The sequence below is a fragment of the Diplotaxodon limnothrissa genome, linkage group LG8, assembly GCF_057381915.1.
Source record: "Diplotaxodon limnothrissa isolate DT_005_m linkage group LG8, D_limnothrissa_male_GT1.1, whole genome shotgun sequence".
Classification (NCBI taxonomy): Eukaryota; Metazoa; Chordata; class Actinopteri; order Cichliformes; family Cichlidae; genus Diplotaxodon; species Diplotaxodon limnothrissa.
The window spans coordinates 28,536,749-28,554,459 of record NC_140603.1 but is presented as its reverse complement, the minus strand read 5'-3'; the positions used below and the strand labels follow the sequence as shown (position 1 = coordinate 28,554,459).

General features: G+C 42.4%; 1 protein-coding gene across 8 annotated transcripts in view; it reads right to left on the bottom strand.

Moving 5' to 3' along the window:
- LOC146627123 (uncharacterized) overlaps positions 1-17,711 on the bottom strand; it is a 36,881-nt gene extending 19,170 nt beyond the window's left edge. For 4 of the 8 annotated variants that reach the window (XM_085361631.1, XM_085361623.1, XM_085361628.1 and 1 more), the window contains exons 1-5: positions 8,109-8,166; positions 7,862-7,994; positions 3,725-3,817; positions 3,054-3,125; positions 1,217-1,237 (exon numbers count right to left, since the gene is read on the bottom strand). In XM_085361631.1, coding sequence (XP_085217757.1) covers positions 1,217-1,237; positions 3,054-3,125; positions 3,725-3,817; positions 7,862-7,976 — 301 coding nt within the window. In that variant the 5' untranslated portion in view covers positions 7,977-7,994; positions 8,109-8,166. Of the gene's footprint in view, positions 1-1,216; positions 1,238-3,053; positions 3,126-3,724; positions 3,818-7,861; positions 7,995-8,108; positions 8,167-17,657 lie in introns of those variants that run through there. The other 4 variants (XM_085361624.1, XM_085361625.1, XM_085361626.1 and 1 more) reach the window with 4 other exon arrangements.

The following is a 17,711-nucleotide window of genomic DNA, read 5'->3' as shown; positions in this document are numbered from 1 at the left end:
GCAGCATTTGGAAGTTAGAAAGGTTCTTGGAGCCATTTCTAAAAAAACTGCAGTTTTAAGATCAGCAGTTTGAACAACTGCATGAAAGTAAAAGTTATTCTGTCACTGCTTTGCTGAGGAAGACCCAAACTGTCATCGTCAGATGAGAGTAAACTGGTTAGGATGTTCAGGAACAACCACCAAGGCTCAAGCCTACCATGAAACTGCCTGAACACCAGCATGGCTGATCACAGTGAAGCAAGGTTTACATCTTCAGGGATTGAGAAGATGCCAAAACAAGAAAGCCCTCCAAAAATCCAAAATCCAATGCTCCAACACCAACACCTTCAAGCTTGACTGAAATTTGAGACTTCCCCTTTACGGACAAGCCAAATGCCTTCTGGAGAAAAGCCTGATTGTTTGGTCACCATGATGTTTGGAGCACAGGTGAGTGATGTGGGTCAGGTCTGTCATGGTGGTGGTGCCATCAAACAAAGTGGATGGAATAATGAAGAAGAAGGACTATTCAATTCAATTGTATTTATATAGCACCAAATCACAAACAAGGCTGTCTCAAGGTGATTTATACTGTAAGGTAAAAACCCTACAATAAAGACTATACATGTATAAACTAATGGCCTCCCCAAAGCACCGACCTCTACGCTTTGATTTGAAAATTTGTGGATTACGATTAAAAGTCGAGTATGTGCCAGGAAACCAACCACTTTAAATTAATTCCACTGATTCTGCCATGAACAGCGGGCAAATGTCCAGACAGAATTATGCCAACAGGCTTGTTGATGGATACAAAAAACATCCGGCCGAGTTGCAACTTGCTAAGGGACATTTAAACTGATATTAGTGGGAGTGAACCTATCATTTTGACCATGTGTGGCTTAGAGAAAATCAAAAAAACTTTATTTGTTTTTGTTTTTTAAAGTCAACAAAGATGTATGTTGCACAATCATTGAACCCTGGAGAAAAAACAGTTTGAAGAAATCATTAAAAGCCCAAAATTACCACAATATTCATGCGTGTCTGTAAACTTCTGACAACAACTGTAGAGAATAGAGGATCCATTTAATTTAACACTATATGGAACATACTAAAACACAACAGAGTGATCAGCTGCTTCCTCTCTGAGGTTGCTTTCATTGCACCTAGGCTCATTCATATCTATCTCCTGCAGTAAATAAATACTGTCTACGTGCAATCAATAAAACATACAACAGCCTACCTGTTGAAGACGCTCCTGCTGCTGATGGAACATAATGAGACAGATGGAAAAGATAGAGAGCTCAGTCAGTAATGGCTCTCTGTCACTCGTGTGTGATTAATACACCCACCCGGTGCAAACGAATCAATAAAAGCTTGCATACAGCATGTCTTCAGTCAAAGCAGAAAGCCCACAGCAAATACAGGTTAGATAAAGACATCATTCAAAATCATAAAGATGGATAAGCAGGCTTTTATTTTCTTGCCTCGTGCAGCAGTACCACACTGAACGCTGCTCTGTGTGGTACTTGAGCTGTTTTAAACATTACCCTGGCTTTCCCCGCAACCGTGCATCTGTTTAACAGATCACAGGACTCTTAAATCTGCCTGTGGTCTGGACGTTCCTTTCATTCTGAAATAGCCAGGATGTAACCATCTTTTTGTTTAAAAAAAGGGGGACATGTTTGCCTCTCGAGCCTTCTTACGATCATGTTGCAGTTCTGGAAGGGGCCGCATATATAACCGTCTGAAAGTAAGCATTGGAAGAAAAAAGCAAAGCCAAAACAGAAACCCAGAAACTCTGTTTTCCAGTGAAGATACTGAAAGAAACGCACAAACATACAGAGCAGCAGCAGGAAGCTTTGGTCACTTTGAAAAATACACTTATCAACTTTCTTCTGTGAGAGTTATCTAAGAATAAGAAGTCATAAAGGTTCCTCTGGCATCAGTGACGACTCACCATCAGCTTTTATGTCATTTTACAGCGTGCAAGGTTGAGCAGGGCGACTTTTAACCAAAATCATTACCCTTCTCTAAACCTCACCAAGTAGTTTTTGTGCCTAAAACTAACCAACTAACCAAACAATGTGTGAAAGCGAAAGAAAATGGATATGAACAACAAAATCCACAGAAAAAAGTGAAGCTTGCAACAATCTTAACAACATTGGAGGAATTTCTGAGAATAACCAGAGTGTTTAATGGTCTGGGAAGAACGTGCTGAAACACTAACACTGTTCTCACGTCTGTACACGCAAAATAAAGACAATATTAGCTACAGTCAACCAGCTTAGCATATAATGAGCTATGTTATAATGGGTAACAGAGACAACTAGCTGACATGATAGTTATAGGTGCAAAATCATATAATTTTAACTTTGCTTTACTGCCGTGTCTCTTAATGCATATCTGTGGAGACAGAAGGTCAGTCCACTAATAAATTCATTAGAACTCCCCGAATTTTCAATTTGGTATCTATTTCCGATGGAATTTTCCTTTTTCTTCCTCTTCCCAAAATGGGATACCAACTTTGGTCTCCTGCATGCACTCAACCTCAAATTTTGTGAGCATTTCAAATGTGAATGAAGTCGACCTCTTCTGTAGTCTCAACCGGCAGATGGCCCCGCCCCTCCCTGAGCCTGGTTCAGCCGGAGGTTTCTTCCTGTTAAAAGGGAGTTTTTCCTTCCCACTGTCACCAAAGTGCTTGTCATAGGGGGTCTCTGTATGTATTATTTTAGGGTCTACCTTACAATATAAAGCACCTTGAGGCAACTGTTGTTGTGATTTGGTGCTATATAAATAAAACTGAATTGAATTGTAGTTCACATGAGAAAACCTTCTTTTAATAAATAACTGAGTGTTACAGGACTTGTCAGGGGGCCTCCTGCTTCCACTACATACATAACCCACGTAAACAAGTGGAGTCTCATGCTAAGCTAAGCTAAACTAACAGCTGTAGCTGCACATCTCATCGAGTAAGTGTATTTCTCAAAATGTCCTGCTATTCTTTTAACGATGCTGGGGAAACAAAAGGAAGCACGAGCAGCAGAAAAGAGGCAGCAGCTCAGCGTCTGGAGGCGTACCGAGTTGCCCCTCGTCTTTGCTCACGGTGCTCTCTGTATCTTCAGCTCCTGCTTTCTCTGCAGGCGCCTCTGCTGTTGGATAAATGGATCTCAGTCAAACATCAACAGGAATTGTTAAAGTCTAATCTGACACTTCATCAGGTTCACACAGCTCAGGCTAATGTTGTGTTTACTACCACACGTCAGCAGCTTCAGAAGCTGTTAAAGAGATCAAGGAGGTTTTTCAGCCCGATGACTTCCCACCTCGCTTCGCTTTGAAAAAGCTGTCAGTCTCAGTATTTATGATCAAAGCCTGCTCGACCCGGGCTGGAGTGACGCTACTGTGGCCACATCGTACAGGCACAGAGGGGCATTGTTTTCCATGTTAGTCACTGATCTGTTCATGTTCGCTGGCTCTTATTGCACTCTGTGTGGTAACAACACAACTCGCTGTAGAATCAGGCAAATCAAAAGGTTTTAGCAAGAAAACTCAAACTTGAATCATAAAAGTTTAGAGTTAGGGAGCAAAAGAAAACCAGCAAACCAAGACGAGCGTTTCTCTCAATAGAGCTCTAAATGAAGAAGGTAAATCAAGTGATGATTTGCACACAAACTGAACCATGCTAAATAAGAGCTAAAACACGGGTTAAGCTGCAGCTCAGGCTTCATGTCAGAAGTGCAGGCGGGCGTACCGGGCTGCGCCTCGTCATCACAGTGGCTGCTGTCTGGCTGAGAGAGCTCAGACACAGAATTCACCCCATTCTCACTGAGTGCTGCTTCATCCTCTGCAAATCAAAGGTAAACTGGAGGTCAAAGCCGAGGTAATCGTGACAGAAACTTGGAAAAAACCAACCACACACGCTGCTTAGAGGTCAACTGTGAAGCAGAATTCAAAATGGTTAAAAGGCATCAGCGGCAGTCTGACATTTAAACCCAGAACCATGAAAAGTCTTCAGTCGGCTCTGTTTAAGGAGGTAACACATTTATTCACAGTCTACTCACCTTAAAACAATAAATACTGAACTACAGCAGAGCTACTGCCTCGATTTTCCAAAAAGGAAGACTATTTCTGGAACGATGCATTCAGACAGCATCGCCAGCCTCAGCTTGACTGAGGGCTACATGGCAGATTTGGATTATGTTAAGGTCCGGTTTAGAAAACTAGACATATATTTCCTGGATTATACTGTTGTGTGTTCATCAGGTCATCCTCACATACAATCTGCTTCATGTAAAGACTTCAGCAAATCACCAAAAATCCAGACAGCCTAGACGTTTACCCCATTTTGTTAGTCACAAGTATCAGCAGTGTTGGGAGAGTAGATAAAAACAATAGCCTAAAATGTTTGTGTTTTATTAATGAATTATTTATAATAAATAAAAGTCTGGCAGTCAGTTTAGGTCGTATTTGGTGCCCTTGTTTTGCTGTACACCACTTACAGGATATCAGACTATCTTAAATTAATTAGATAATTTAATTAGATAATTATGTTTTTCAGATTTTGACACTAACAAATTTTAACGGGAAGGTTGTTTCATGTCTGCAGCATCCAGACACAGTGGGGATGTGTCACCAAGGCAACCAAAAAACGCCTGGAGGCGTACCACGTCTTTGATGACACCGCCAAAATGTTAAAATCTGTCCCGTTATGGACTCGGACGGTGTAATTCTGTAATTCTGTAATAAATCAACATTATGGGATTAATTATGAAACTCTGTTTATAATCTCTTAATTATCTAATTTTAGAATTGTTATTACAATAATATTTATGAGGCATTAGATCAGGAAAGTCTCTAACTCTCTTAATTATGACATTTTAAACCCATAACTATGAGATTACAGTTGAAAACAAAATTAAAACACTAAATTATCTCTTGTTTGTATCGCACTTCCTTGCAGATCAATAGATACAGTTTTGAAAGCTCCAATTTTGTATGCATCACTCCAAAGAACTAAGCAAAGCACCTCTAAAGCATCAGATGGCTAAAAGCTCTAAATATCCTAAACGAACTAATCTCACTTTACAAATACGTCACTTTCCACACACCACATCTGCTGCTTAAAGGGATACTCACTTTGTGTTTCACTGCTGATACATGTGTTGTTTACCCCTGCAGATGAACCTGACTCTGTGCGCTGCTTCCTGTTAGCACATAAGATGATGGGAAATGGAAACGGGGAGAACGAATGCACTAGTGAGGGCTGTAAACTGGGGAAAGCTAGGCTACGTACTAATTAGCCATGTGGTTGATTTGGGTAGATTAGAAAAAAAGGGGAGAACACATTGCTGAGAGGTCTGACACTGATTATTCGCTCTGTGACGAATAAATCTGTCCAAACACAGTGAAGCAAACACGATGCATCTTTAGCCATTTATCTGCTCTTCGTTTACGTTTCAGGCATCAAATGGAGCTTTCTGAAAATGCTTTCTGTGCTGCGTTAAAGGCCCGATTGTTTATGGACTGAATTGCGAGCGAACAGTGGAGCTGGATGGAGACGGGGCTCTTTCCCAGATGCCCGGATTACAGAGCACAGTGCAGCTGCAGTCGAGCATGTCTTCTATCCATTATGTAAGAGATTAAAACAAAGCTCTGTAGAAACTCAGGAGCTCGGCCTCCACCCAGACGACAGTGAAATTTGGTTTAACTCTACTTTTAAATTCTTCTCTTTGACATTCTTTGATGTCTATTCTATGATTAAAGCTTTAATTAGAAACCCTTTACCTGTGAGCCCCACACACAGCTAATACATGCATTTCATACGTTGTTAAAACACATTAAATTGTAGTTTAATGTAATAATTAATATAAAGCATTTAAATCCTCTAATGAAGACAAACTGGATTTTACAATTTGGCAACTGTGTTTAATTAAGATGTCATAATCTGTTTACATAACAGCCTCTTTCCATCAGTGCTACAAAGGAAAACGACAAATCATTTACTCCAGGCTTTTATATGCTTATAAATGCTAAATAGGTAAGAAACTTAATAATAAAAGTGTTTATTGCACAAAAGAGCAAAGCTGTTTATTCTTTAGCACAAAGTTTCATTTATATTTAAATATTAAAACATTTTACATAACTTCCACTCAAACATGCTGTAATTTCAGAGACATTTTTACAGTTCGCTATAATTAGCAGCTAGCTCAGTCTATGTGATGTGATCATAGAGTTTGATTACAGCCTGCTAACGGCTCTCCTCCTATTTATCCACATGTAACATTTAGCCTCAGTGTTAGCAGTGACGCAGTGATCAATCAGTCAGTTTTATTACCGGGTGGGATCATGGTGGCTACGTCCATCGTTGATCCCTTTTCAGGAAGCTGTTATTAACACAAGGAAGATAATACCTCAGAGGTTTTATTGTTGTGGGCACCTCACAAACCTTTAGAGCTTAACTGCAGATGAAGAGCGGTTGACAACAAGTACGAATTTAGCATTTTTCACATTTCATAATCAGACGGATTTTTGTTGCTGGTGTACAAAATGAGTTTGTACTTCTGTAGGTCAGTTTTCATCAGACTAATAATATATAAGTCTTCGGGTATATTCAGAGACAACACGTTCTCACTCCAAAAGCGTAACATTTTACGCTAGGTGACAAATCGTCAACATATTACGTTTTCGGCTACCCACCACGTTCCTAAATATGAGAACCGTATGGACTCAATCTACACATGTTCGCTCTTTTTCTTCAAATCGCTTAGAAACACGCTATTTAACATCATTAAAGTCCTGGTTAAGGTCAGGAAAAAGGTTAGGTTTAGGGCTGGAATACAGGGCTGGAACGTCTATTACTGTGGGAGCGTCATTGCACTGGATTTCGGCCATAACCTGCCGCGTACCATAAGAACGCCGAAGGTCAAAACGTCGTGACAAAACGTCGGCATGTTACGCCTCGGGAGTGAGAACGGGCTGTCAGAGAACGTGTGGTACACACCAGCACTGGACACTCGACTGTGAGCCTCAGTGTAGGTGGACAACGGAGGGAAAATATGGAATGATATTAAAATGATTCATATTACACTGATTTTTACTTAAAGTTCAACTTAGCTAAGTTTTTACAGTTAATTATTTGTGGTAATAAAAGTAAGTGATAAAAAGGAGGTGATAGATCATCGATAGGCCTCTCCTGTTCCTACAGTCTGAGCTGAACATATAAAGCCCTCACACGAGCTGATCCCGGATATTAAACCAAAACCAACGCGATGGCTCACTTGCACAGTTTTTCCTCATACTACAAAAACCACATTTATACAAAAAAGTTGCCGTTGTCTCAATTTTTTCCTTAAAAATAATACTTTTCCAAGAGTTTCCAGAGGTGTTGTATCACGTTGGATCCCCCTGATTGCATAAACCCGCTCTATGCTTTTATACTGATGAAGAGTGGGGTCATGTAATTTCCTGTCTTCCCTCTACTAGAGGGGCGGCTAGCTACGATCAATGAGAAGCGTGGAATTGACAGATTCTTTGGACGTGCACCATCAGATAATCTTTTGTATCCTTGGAAACTGAACATGCGTAGGTCTAACAGCACAAAAATAGCATCATCTCTACTCGTGCTGTGAGAAATAATGGTTTGCAGACAGAAGAAAAGAAAGCTGCTCATTGTTTAATCCAAATCATCTGCCAACCAAAGTGCAGCAACATCTCACAGCTCTCTGTCATCAGACTGATTTCAGACCCACCAGTGGAGCTCAGAGGATTCACAAGTTGAGCTGAAGCTGGAAAAAGATCTCATTAAAGACACTTTCTTGTCATTTTTAGTGAGTTTGCATTTGTGTGTTGGGTCCTATTTTGCTTCCAGACTGTATTTCTAATGTCTGACCTTTCATTTTGACTCCGTTCTCCTGGTGGTGCTGATCCTTGATGGTCATGTTGGCTAAGGAGCTGCTCATGGTGTCTCCAGAACTGTAGCTGTTCGCGTTGTTCACGTACTCCATTGCCAGTCGCGGGTCGGGCTGCAGGAAGAAAAAAGCAAATTAATGAAGTACTGAAGGTCCAGGGTGTGTCACGTTACACATGTCAGCTGAAAGTAGCTGACAAGCAAGAAAATGGCTGTAATGATGGCGCACTTAACAGACACTTTGTCTTCCGGCCTGCAGAACAAGCCCGTCACCACAGAATGTAAACAGACACTGTGCCTGTGAAAACCTTGTTATTTATACATCCTGATGTGGGGTCAGCGCTTCAGGTTACAGCCTCACAGACAAAAATAGTGCCCTCTGCCCATGTGCACGCTGTCCTCGCTGTGACAGGGCTGCACTTCCTAAACACCCACTGACTAACTGCAACAACAAGTGCAGCCACGTCTCAGCCGTGGCAGGCAGGTCATCAGGATGCAAACGCTCCCCACTGTACAACACAACACTGACGCTCCTTCAACCGCCGAGATGTGAATTGCGTCCAATCTCATAAAAAGAGGATTACATGTCAGATTAAACCCGAGCCTCTGGTTACATCAGCGCTTTTCAGCTTGAATCATATTTTTTCCCTCTCCTCTGACACAAACACACACAGTGTGGACAGCTTATGCCGTAATCAGTCTGTGCATCCAAACTGCATGCCCCGAGTTTGTTTGGTGATGCAGATTTGGCAGCTTCTGGCCTTCGGTTTCGCCCTCATGTCTACTTTGGCACATAAACATGACACTTTAATCTCTGAGATGTACAATACAGCTTAAAGCGGCTATTATAGTAGCACATAAAATTGTCAAAGTAGTCACGGAAATAAAACAGCAAGTGCAAAAACTGCTGCTTCTAACTCAGCGAGGGAAAGTGGATTTCCTCAAGAATGAAAGTGAAAGTTTGGCCCATTTAATGCTTTATCCTTCTGGGATTTTCTCTGTTACTGCATTTATTCAGCCGATACAGTTACTCGTTACTTTACAGATTAAGATTTATACATGAAAATACTATGAGCAGCTTATAAAATCGTAATAACCTCATGAACGCTTATTAAAAAAGAAAAACCTGCTCCATCTTCTGCTGCCCTTACTTTAGCTCGATGCTACCGAAATGTCCAGACCTCGCTCACACTAACCACCTCCCCCACTTCTTTCTGGGAGGTTCTGCCCACAGATGTAAGTTAGCTGAGAGACAGAGTGTCTCTATGTCCTGGATCTGCTGCTGGGCCTCCTCCTCATCTAAACACATCACCCAAGAGTTGTTCAGGAGCATGCCAGCCGCATACGGAAACACCTGAACTCTCTGCTTTTACTGAAAACAAATCTCACGAATTCCTGTGACGCCACCTGATGCAAACGTCGTCTTAAGAGCAGCAGCGCCTGAACTGTTGCTATAGTTACCCACCCTATAAAACCCACCCTAAAGGCACGCTCAGCCCAGCTATGCGACCTTCCCTCTGTGTACCTTCATGTCTCCTGACCTTGGGTGTTTAAACAGCGCTCCACATTCAGCACAGATGACAGAAAAGGGACAAGGTGGAAACAAGATCAGGCTTAAGCACCACAGAGAGGCTCGTTTTCACAAAGAAGCTCGATTCTCCTCATAGTTCAATTACACAGAGAATTCATCCAATCACCTGCTGTGAGTTCGTCAAAGCCTGATAGATATTGTCTGTAAAGGTTCTCAGTCATCCAGGTCATCGTAGTTACTTGTGAATAGTGAGTATTTCCAGCAGAAGAAGTGAGGCAAAATAAAGTGTGGCACTCACTTCTATAGAGGAATAAGATCTATCAGGTCTAAGGAGCTTGGAAAGAAAAGCATCTGAACTTCTTTAAGTTTCTTGTAGACGTTTCACCTCTCAACCGGGAAGCTTCTTCAATTCTAAGAGTCCCCAATTTTAAGCCCAAGGTGTGAAAACAGGCACGGGTCACAATTTACTGAGGTCAATCCTGGGCCATTTGACCTTAGTAAATCACATGATAGAGTGGGGCTAGGTTTCACACAGGTTCACCCACACCAGTTTTCACTCCTTGGCTCATGTGATTAGACAGAGGATCAATACGGGGTCCATGACCCTCTTGGGGACACTCCCATAGGGCTTAAAATCTGGGACTCTCCACATTTGCTCTTAGAACTGAAGAAGCTTGGGCTTTCTTTAAGTTATTAAAAACTCGGCCATGTGGAGCTGAGATACCCAGATAAGTCATTTATACACCCACGACGTAGCTGTTATGTTCATTACCGAATGACTAGGATAAACCTTGTTATAGGACAAAAACAGGAGAGATGGTTCAACAAAAAGAGTCACTAATGTGTGTGATGTACACACAGTATGCTTGGTGTTTACAGTTTAACAGTGAAGGGCTACTTAAACTGTTGTAGCTCACTGCCAGGAGCGAGAAAAGGTGGATGTCAGCTGGAGCCATCCAAAGGCCCAATCCAAAGAGGGCAAACTCTAATGGGCCAATCACAGGACTCCACCTGTCTCAGCATTAAACACAGACTCGCACACTGTCTGGAGAAGCACACCTTAATTTTTCATGTCAACATTAGCCAAGTTGTTGCCATTTCACTCAGCTGTACAGTGGATAAGCTGGTTTCTCAGCTACAGCTACTTTGAGTAGTCAAATTGAATAGAAAAGCGCCAGCCTGTTTATTTGTACTTTAATGATAACAACAACTACATGGATTAAACAACAACTACATGGATTAAAAGCAGTTTTATTCTGACAAAAAAACTCATTAACATAGGAGGAGGTCCTAATACATTATATAAGTGTGTATCCCATAGGAGCTCTAATGAATAGTGCACTCTCCCGGTCCTCACACACAGTTCCCCAACAAAACCCTTCATTGTAGCGTTACACATGACAGAATCCAAACAACAAGGAGAAGGCAGCACTCGTGCCAGCAAAGACAATCCCTCCGAGAGGTCGTTCACTCTGCATCCGGGAACTCAGACGGTTGGAGAGCAAACAAACTCGAGTCTGATAAGGAGCAGATCCTTCAGATAATCATGTGTACACGAGCACTGTACGTTAGTGTGAATCATATCCTCTGCCTGAGACAGTAAGGCCAAAATAAAGAATCTATAGCTCAAATACATAACAGATTCACCACATCTAATTTTAAAAATAGAGGCGATCTTAAACCCGTTATCAGAAATGCTCGGGCGGAAGCAGTCCTGTAAACTCTCCTTCCCAAGAGCATTTCACTAATTTCGGTCCTCTGCAAACTTTACAACAGAAACACTTTAGACGGGACCAGCACCTCCTTAATGATTTGAACTGGGACAAAAACACACACACACATTTCACCTGCTGCAGAAAGGGAACGTGACAGCAGTCTTTGTCGCAGCTTCATGAGGGGGAAAAGCCTCAGAGGGCTGCTGATGCAGCTTGTTCCTCTCAGGGGCGTGTGAAAATGTGATCTTGGCACAGACCGTGCCTCTGCAAGGAGCTCGGTCAACAGGGATGTTGACACAGCTCCAAGAGCTCTGAGCACTCAGTGAGACAAGCAGTCTGAAATTAGGTGTGTGTGTGTGTGTGTGTGTGTGTGTGTGTGTGTGTGTGTGTGTGTGTGTGTGCATTTAGCTCAAATTTAGAGCAAGATGCACTTTATTTCCTGTGTTTCTGCTGTTTCCCCTAGTGCGACAATTAAGATAAGTTTGAATCCCTGCAGAATTCCTGATATGTTGCTCATAAAGATTAACCATAAATTGTATATAAAGCTGCAGCCGCACTTTGGCCACTGTCATGTTGGCTTTTAGGGCCAAGAAGGGACCATATTTAAATGTTAATGGGTTGCTAAGTCAGCAGCTAGCAGTAGACACAGGTATCTGTTAAGTGCTTCCAACTAACCAAACAGTAAAACTGAAGAATTTCATTAATCAAAAGTGAAACACAAACTACTTAGATGTGCTGTGCCATGTATTATTTCCCATTAAACACTTTAGCAGCACCAACAGCTTAAACACAATCGAGTGGTGAGGACACCTGCCAATCAAAGAAACCACGCCCATAACTGCAGAATCCAGAGAGACGAGTTATAAAAAGGTTACCCTGTCAGCTGTTATATCTGTAACAGGCTGCAAATGTTTATTTCTGATATAAAGTTGGCTACTAGAAGAACTCCAAACCTGCAAGTCATAATGATCCAGAGTTAAGTGGACTCAGATTTGACTTTACAAACAGTTTGTGCAGCTTCCTTTATAATCTGAACATGTAGAATTACAAATATGCAGCAATCTGGGGACACTTGAATAATGAAAATTATGAAATTGCATTATTCTTAAAGCCGGCCCAAAAAACAGAAAAATATAAAAGGTTTTAGTTGCTAATTATCCTTTATTGACAAATAATAATGAGGGTTACTGTCTGTATAAGTGGATGAGTGCCAGCACGGGTCCTTAGCTGCCCGTTACGGATCATCTCTGCTAATTTGAGTAACTGAGCTGTGCCTCTTAACTGTGTTTGTGCTTTCTGGAGCATTTTAGTGCAGCAGTCCCTAACCTTTTTTGCGCCACGGACCGGTTTATGCCCGACAATATTTTCACAGACCGGCCTTTAAGGTGTCGCGGATAAATACAACAAAATAAAACTAGTACCGGTACCGAAAAAAAGAAGATTTATTCATAACACACGTGAAAAGACCCAGGAAAACCGAGTAAACGATAAAAACGATGACAAAATAACGCTGAAAACCGATAAAAACCCTGAAATCCATACATTTCACACCTGAGCCTCAACTCTCGCGGCCCGGTACCAAACGACTCACGGACCGGTACCGGTCCGAGGCCCGGGGGTTGGGGACCACTGTTTTAGTGGACTTATCAGAAGTCTTTGCTCCAGTTTTAATGACTTTCTTCTCTTTTTGTATGTTACTTTGCACTAATTAACACTATCTCTTTCAGTATGATGCACAGATACAGCTTTTGAGCAGCGTTTGCCAGCGTTAGCTTTTATATTAGCACTCCATCTTCTTGTCCAAATATGGTCTTCATAACAGAACTTCACAAACCAGGCTATGTCCATCTTTTATATACAGTCTAAGGCTTATTTTGAAACCATAATAAGACAAATCCAGTTCAGTCCTTAGCATTTTTACAGATTAATTAAGTTTTATCTACGGATTGATCGAGTCATGGTCTCAGCTGCTATGTATTACAGAAGAAACCTGGGCAGATTTTCTGTTTTTAGTGTGCAAAAACAAAGATATTTCATTTACACTGACATAAAAGTAAAAACAAGCAGCAACTTCACATCTGAGAAGCTGAAACCAGATTATATTTAGCATTTATACTCGACAAATCCCAACAACTCTCAACCAATCTAATGTTATTGACCAATTCATTGAGTGTGTGACAGTTTTAGAGGTAAAATGGCTCACACTGAGAAACAAAGGCATTCGTCTGATGCCGTGTACGGGCCTGCCGCCTCACCAGCCCTGCGTGTAGCTCAGCTGAGAGACGAGGATGCTGCTCTCATGCTTGATTGCCTCTGTATCTCTGACCTACTTTGCTCACCACTCGCTCTCTCCCTCTCTCTGTGCTCTGGCCCAGCCTCCGGCAGCCAGCACACTCTGACTCTACCTTCCTAATGTGGGCCCGGCCCTGCAGCGGAGGAGCTGAAGGTGGAGCCCGTTTCCATTTTCCCCTCCATCTAAGCGCTGGAGGGGAAACATCTTGCAGGGCCGGTCTGCACACGGCACCACCCCGACGTCCCGCATCTACAAGCAGCTAATGTTTGCAATATTTCACCTTCAGGATTTCAGCCACGCCCTGCTCTGCTATCTTCACACGCATCCTCCTTTCAGTTCACATTCAAATAACTGGCACATAATCAATGCCAGACTTGTACTTCTAGGTTCCAAAGAAGTAAAAGACAAACCGCGACATTTCTGAGGCCACAATGTTGCATTATGGAATTCAAGATATGAGGAATTCTTCTCATGTTTGCACGGCGCAGACTGTTAAATAATCAGGGACTCCAGCTGCTGCTGTATGTTCACAATGAACACACACACACAGGTTTCCCAATGCAATGAGCCAGTCCTCAGTCAGCATGGTGCCAATTAAGTGTGTACAAGAATGCAGCTGAAATCCCGCTGTGGCATTTCTTCTTCTATTTAATGAGGCAACACATCCAGAAAAAGGCCTGTTTTGTGAAACTGTGAGGTTTATCTTGTCCTTTATGTGTTCAGTAAACTAGAATCAATGCATAAAGTGATATCAAAAAGATATCTTTTAAATCAAGAGTGGTATATAAATGTGGGTTACAACTTTCAAACTCTCTTGATGACATGCTCAAACTTCTTGCAATGTTCAAATAATTTAAAACAGGGAAAGAGCAGCACACGGACATTTTTGAGGAGTTTGAGCCTTTTTAAAAATAATAAAGTAACTTAAAAGAATATTTCCTTAAATCAGTAGCTCAGCTGCCTGTTTGAGCTCTGAAGCCAAATAAATCTGAGTAACTTTTAGAAAAGCTCCACTCTGGAGACTTAATTGCTGTGGTGCTGTTTATTCTGCCAGCCTAAGTTCTGCAGGCGGGTCCGTCCAAACTGAAGCCGGCCGGATGGATGCGGTCGCCTTTGGACTCGAGCCGACAGGGGCCAACAGGCTGTCAGTCTTTGCTAAATGGAGCACTTCAGTGCGGACTCATTTCATAATGCCCGACGCTTGAGGCCATGATGGAGTCAGCAGTCACATTAAGGAGAGTGATTGATTTATTTCAAAAGAGCTGCACTGCTCACATCAGCCTGCATCTTTAACTACATTACACACGTCTGCGTTTTCAGTTCTTTAGGTTTTCTTTCAGCTTCGTCGCCAGTTCTTTTGGATTTGCTCCGTTTGTACAGCATACACACCCGCATACCAGAACAAGTGTCGTGTGTAGAAGGAAAAGGCTTTAAAAGTAAAAGTGCCATCATAAAGTTCTGGACTCAAACCGCATTTAGCCAATCTCCCCTTCGGGATCTTCTCCTTATGCACTGCTGCTACTGTTTTAGGTGGACATCCAATTCTGACTTGACAGTTCAGGCTTGATGTTTTCTAGCCAAGTGATGACGTGTCTAATGCTTGGGACTGTAATAATCCTGTACGACCTCATTCTTTGTTAAATGATAGGACTGCTCCTAGCTACACTCCTGACCTGATGCATCGCTTTCAGGCTTAGACGCTGTTTGGTCTCATCGCCGCTGATGATTCCCAAAAAGGAGGTTGGGTCAGTTTGAGACCTTTGGCTTTTTAACCACACCTTTTTTCACTTATAAACTGCTAATAGAGCAATGTAAAAATACATCATAACAGGTAAAAATACAGTCAAAATCAGAATGTAAAGGATCACAGAATAAGTCTCAGGGGTGGTCGGATGATTGATGAGTGAGTGCTTCTGAACAAATCTGCATATAGTTCCCTGTCTTACGAAGCCTCGGATGATTTTACTTCTTTGTTCCTCAAACAGCTACTTAAATGAAAACATCTGAGTGGTCTGGAGCAGAAATGTCTCTTTGGTGAAAACAAGAAACCACAACTATGGTGAGACACAGGCTGGGCAAGCTGGTCTTTTTTGTGGAAAAATGTCAGAGTAATACATGTTCCAGAGTAAAAAGCTTGACATGTTAAGCGACTAAAAGTAGGGATGTCTCGACTTCTTCTATGTTGATTTTGATGCTCACAAACTTTGTGTGCTGTGCTCCAGAAACCCAAAATACAGCCAGTGTACATGCGTCAGTATGTAAAAATAACCTTCCCAAAAATATATCATGTAGAATTATCAAGCTTATAATCACATATCTCAAAGCTAAAATCTGGACCCAACATATTTCTGGTCCCTGACAAACCAGGTGGCAACTTAACTGATATCAAACATTATTTCATCTACATGCATAAAAGCAATCGTACCAAATATGCTGCACAGTGATTTTTCAAATATAACAACACACTGACAATGTCTTTTAAGTTCTGCTATAATGGAAATATGAAACTTTCCTATTTTTATTGACAGTTTTCAACAACTCTGCACCGTCGTCTGGCTTGTCTGCAGTTGAAATTGTGCTTCATATTGCCAGCATTCAATTAATTATGCATACAGTAAGAAGTGGACCTGGGACCCCTGGCTGGAGATGTGTGCACTCAGTTGCCAGCTTTGTTGTGCTGCTAATCCAACTAGACAGGTTTGGATGCCCAAATCGAAAGCAGAGAATCAGCTACAGTCTAAAGGTTTTAGAGGATAGATGCCTCAAGGCTGATCTGAACATGTCCAGCAGTGTTTTTTGGGGGGAGGAGCCCCTCTCAGACCTCCCTGTGCACATACCAGCGTGTCTCTCCAGTCGTGCCCAAGTGCTGCAGAACAAAAAGATGGCACTGAGATGTGTTTCACTGCTTTCTGCGCATCAGTTGGAATGGCTCCCAGCTGCGGTTACTGACTACAACATGCCCGCTCCTCTTCACTGTAATTGTTACAGAAATCGATGCAATGAGTGAGAACCAGTGAGGGTGGGAGAGAGGTGTGTCCGTGGAATGAGACGAGAGATTCTCACTCCAACATCCCTCCACCAAACCAAAGAGGAAAAAATGACATATTGTTCATGTGGCGGGCATAAAGGGTTCGCGTTAAAAGGCTTTCATGCACCTACTGTGGGTCAGATCGCGTCCGCTGACCCTGGGAGGATTACCCAAGAGCCCATATGTGTCAGATAAGCAGCCTGGTTCACTGCACTGGCCGTGTGACAGCACACGGAGACATGGGCGCTCTCCTCTGTTTATAATATGAAAAAAAGGCGAAAAAAAATGGGCTTGGCATTTGCGCACAAGCACTGCTTCATCCCGATTTCCAACACTATCCGCTCTCGAAACAATACAGAGACGCAGGGAAATCAATTAAATACACCAGGGGCTTCTCGTTTTTGCGTCTATTTACATGTCAGAATCTCACATATTAAAATCAAAGGAGCTGGTTTGTGAGGCAGCTGGTCTGGAAAGCATTTAGGCCTCAGATGCAAGAAAGAAGCGAAAGATCCAGAATAACGGGAGGGGAGGGGGGTGCATACAGCCATAAATTCACACTCAAAGCCGACGACACAAAGAACACAAGTGTTATTAAATTACAGTAAATCTTAGAGAAATAACACCGCTTTGTTGCCCCCATGGGATTCTTTATTAATGAGATTATAAATACTCTGGAGGATTAGTCTCGTTACTGCGCGCCAGCAGCAGAGTGGCAGTAACGAAAACAGGACCTGCTCCGGAGGATGATGGAGACATTTTTTTTCCTCTTGAGGAGGAAGAAAAACGCTGAATGTATCGTGTTTGTAGGGAGGTGACTGCACCTCCAGGGCTGGTGCGATGATGGCTGCAACAAAAACACGTTTCTCTGTTTATTGTAGGTCGATGGAGGAGCAGATCGCGCACAATGAAAAGCGTGAGCCCCGAAAACACGCAAAATGAAGCTGCTGCAGGAGAATCTGTGCTGTCATGAGATATAAGAGAAAAAAATACGCCTCGTGTTCAAGTGCAGGAAATTTCTATACGTAAAACGCGCACAGGCCCAACCTCTCCCACCTCATGCAAATAAAATATCAAGTGACAGGCCGAATGCCGACGCAGAATTACGACGCGGGGTTTGAGCCGCACGTCGCCCGCTCTCCTGATGTTTCGGTGTGATTGCAGCCACACCGGATCGGTTAAATAAAACAAATATGTCTGGGTTTTCTTACCTGAGTGCAGACAGCGGTCTCGTCTCTTCAGCGGCAGTCGCTCACCGGGCGCGC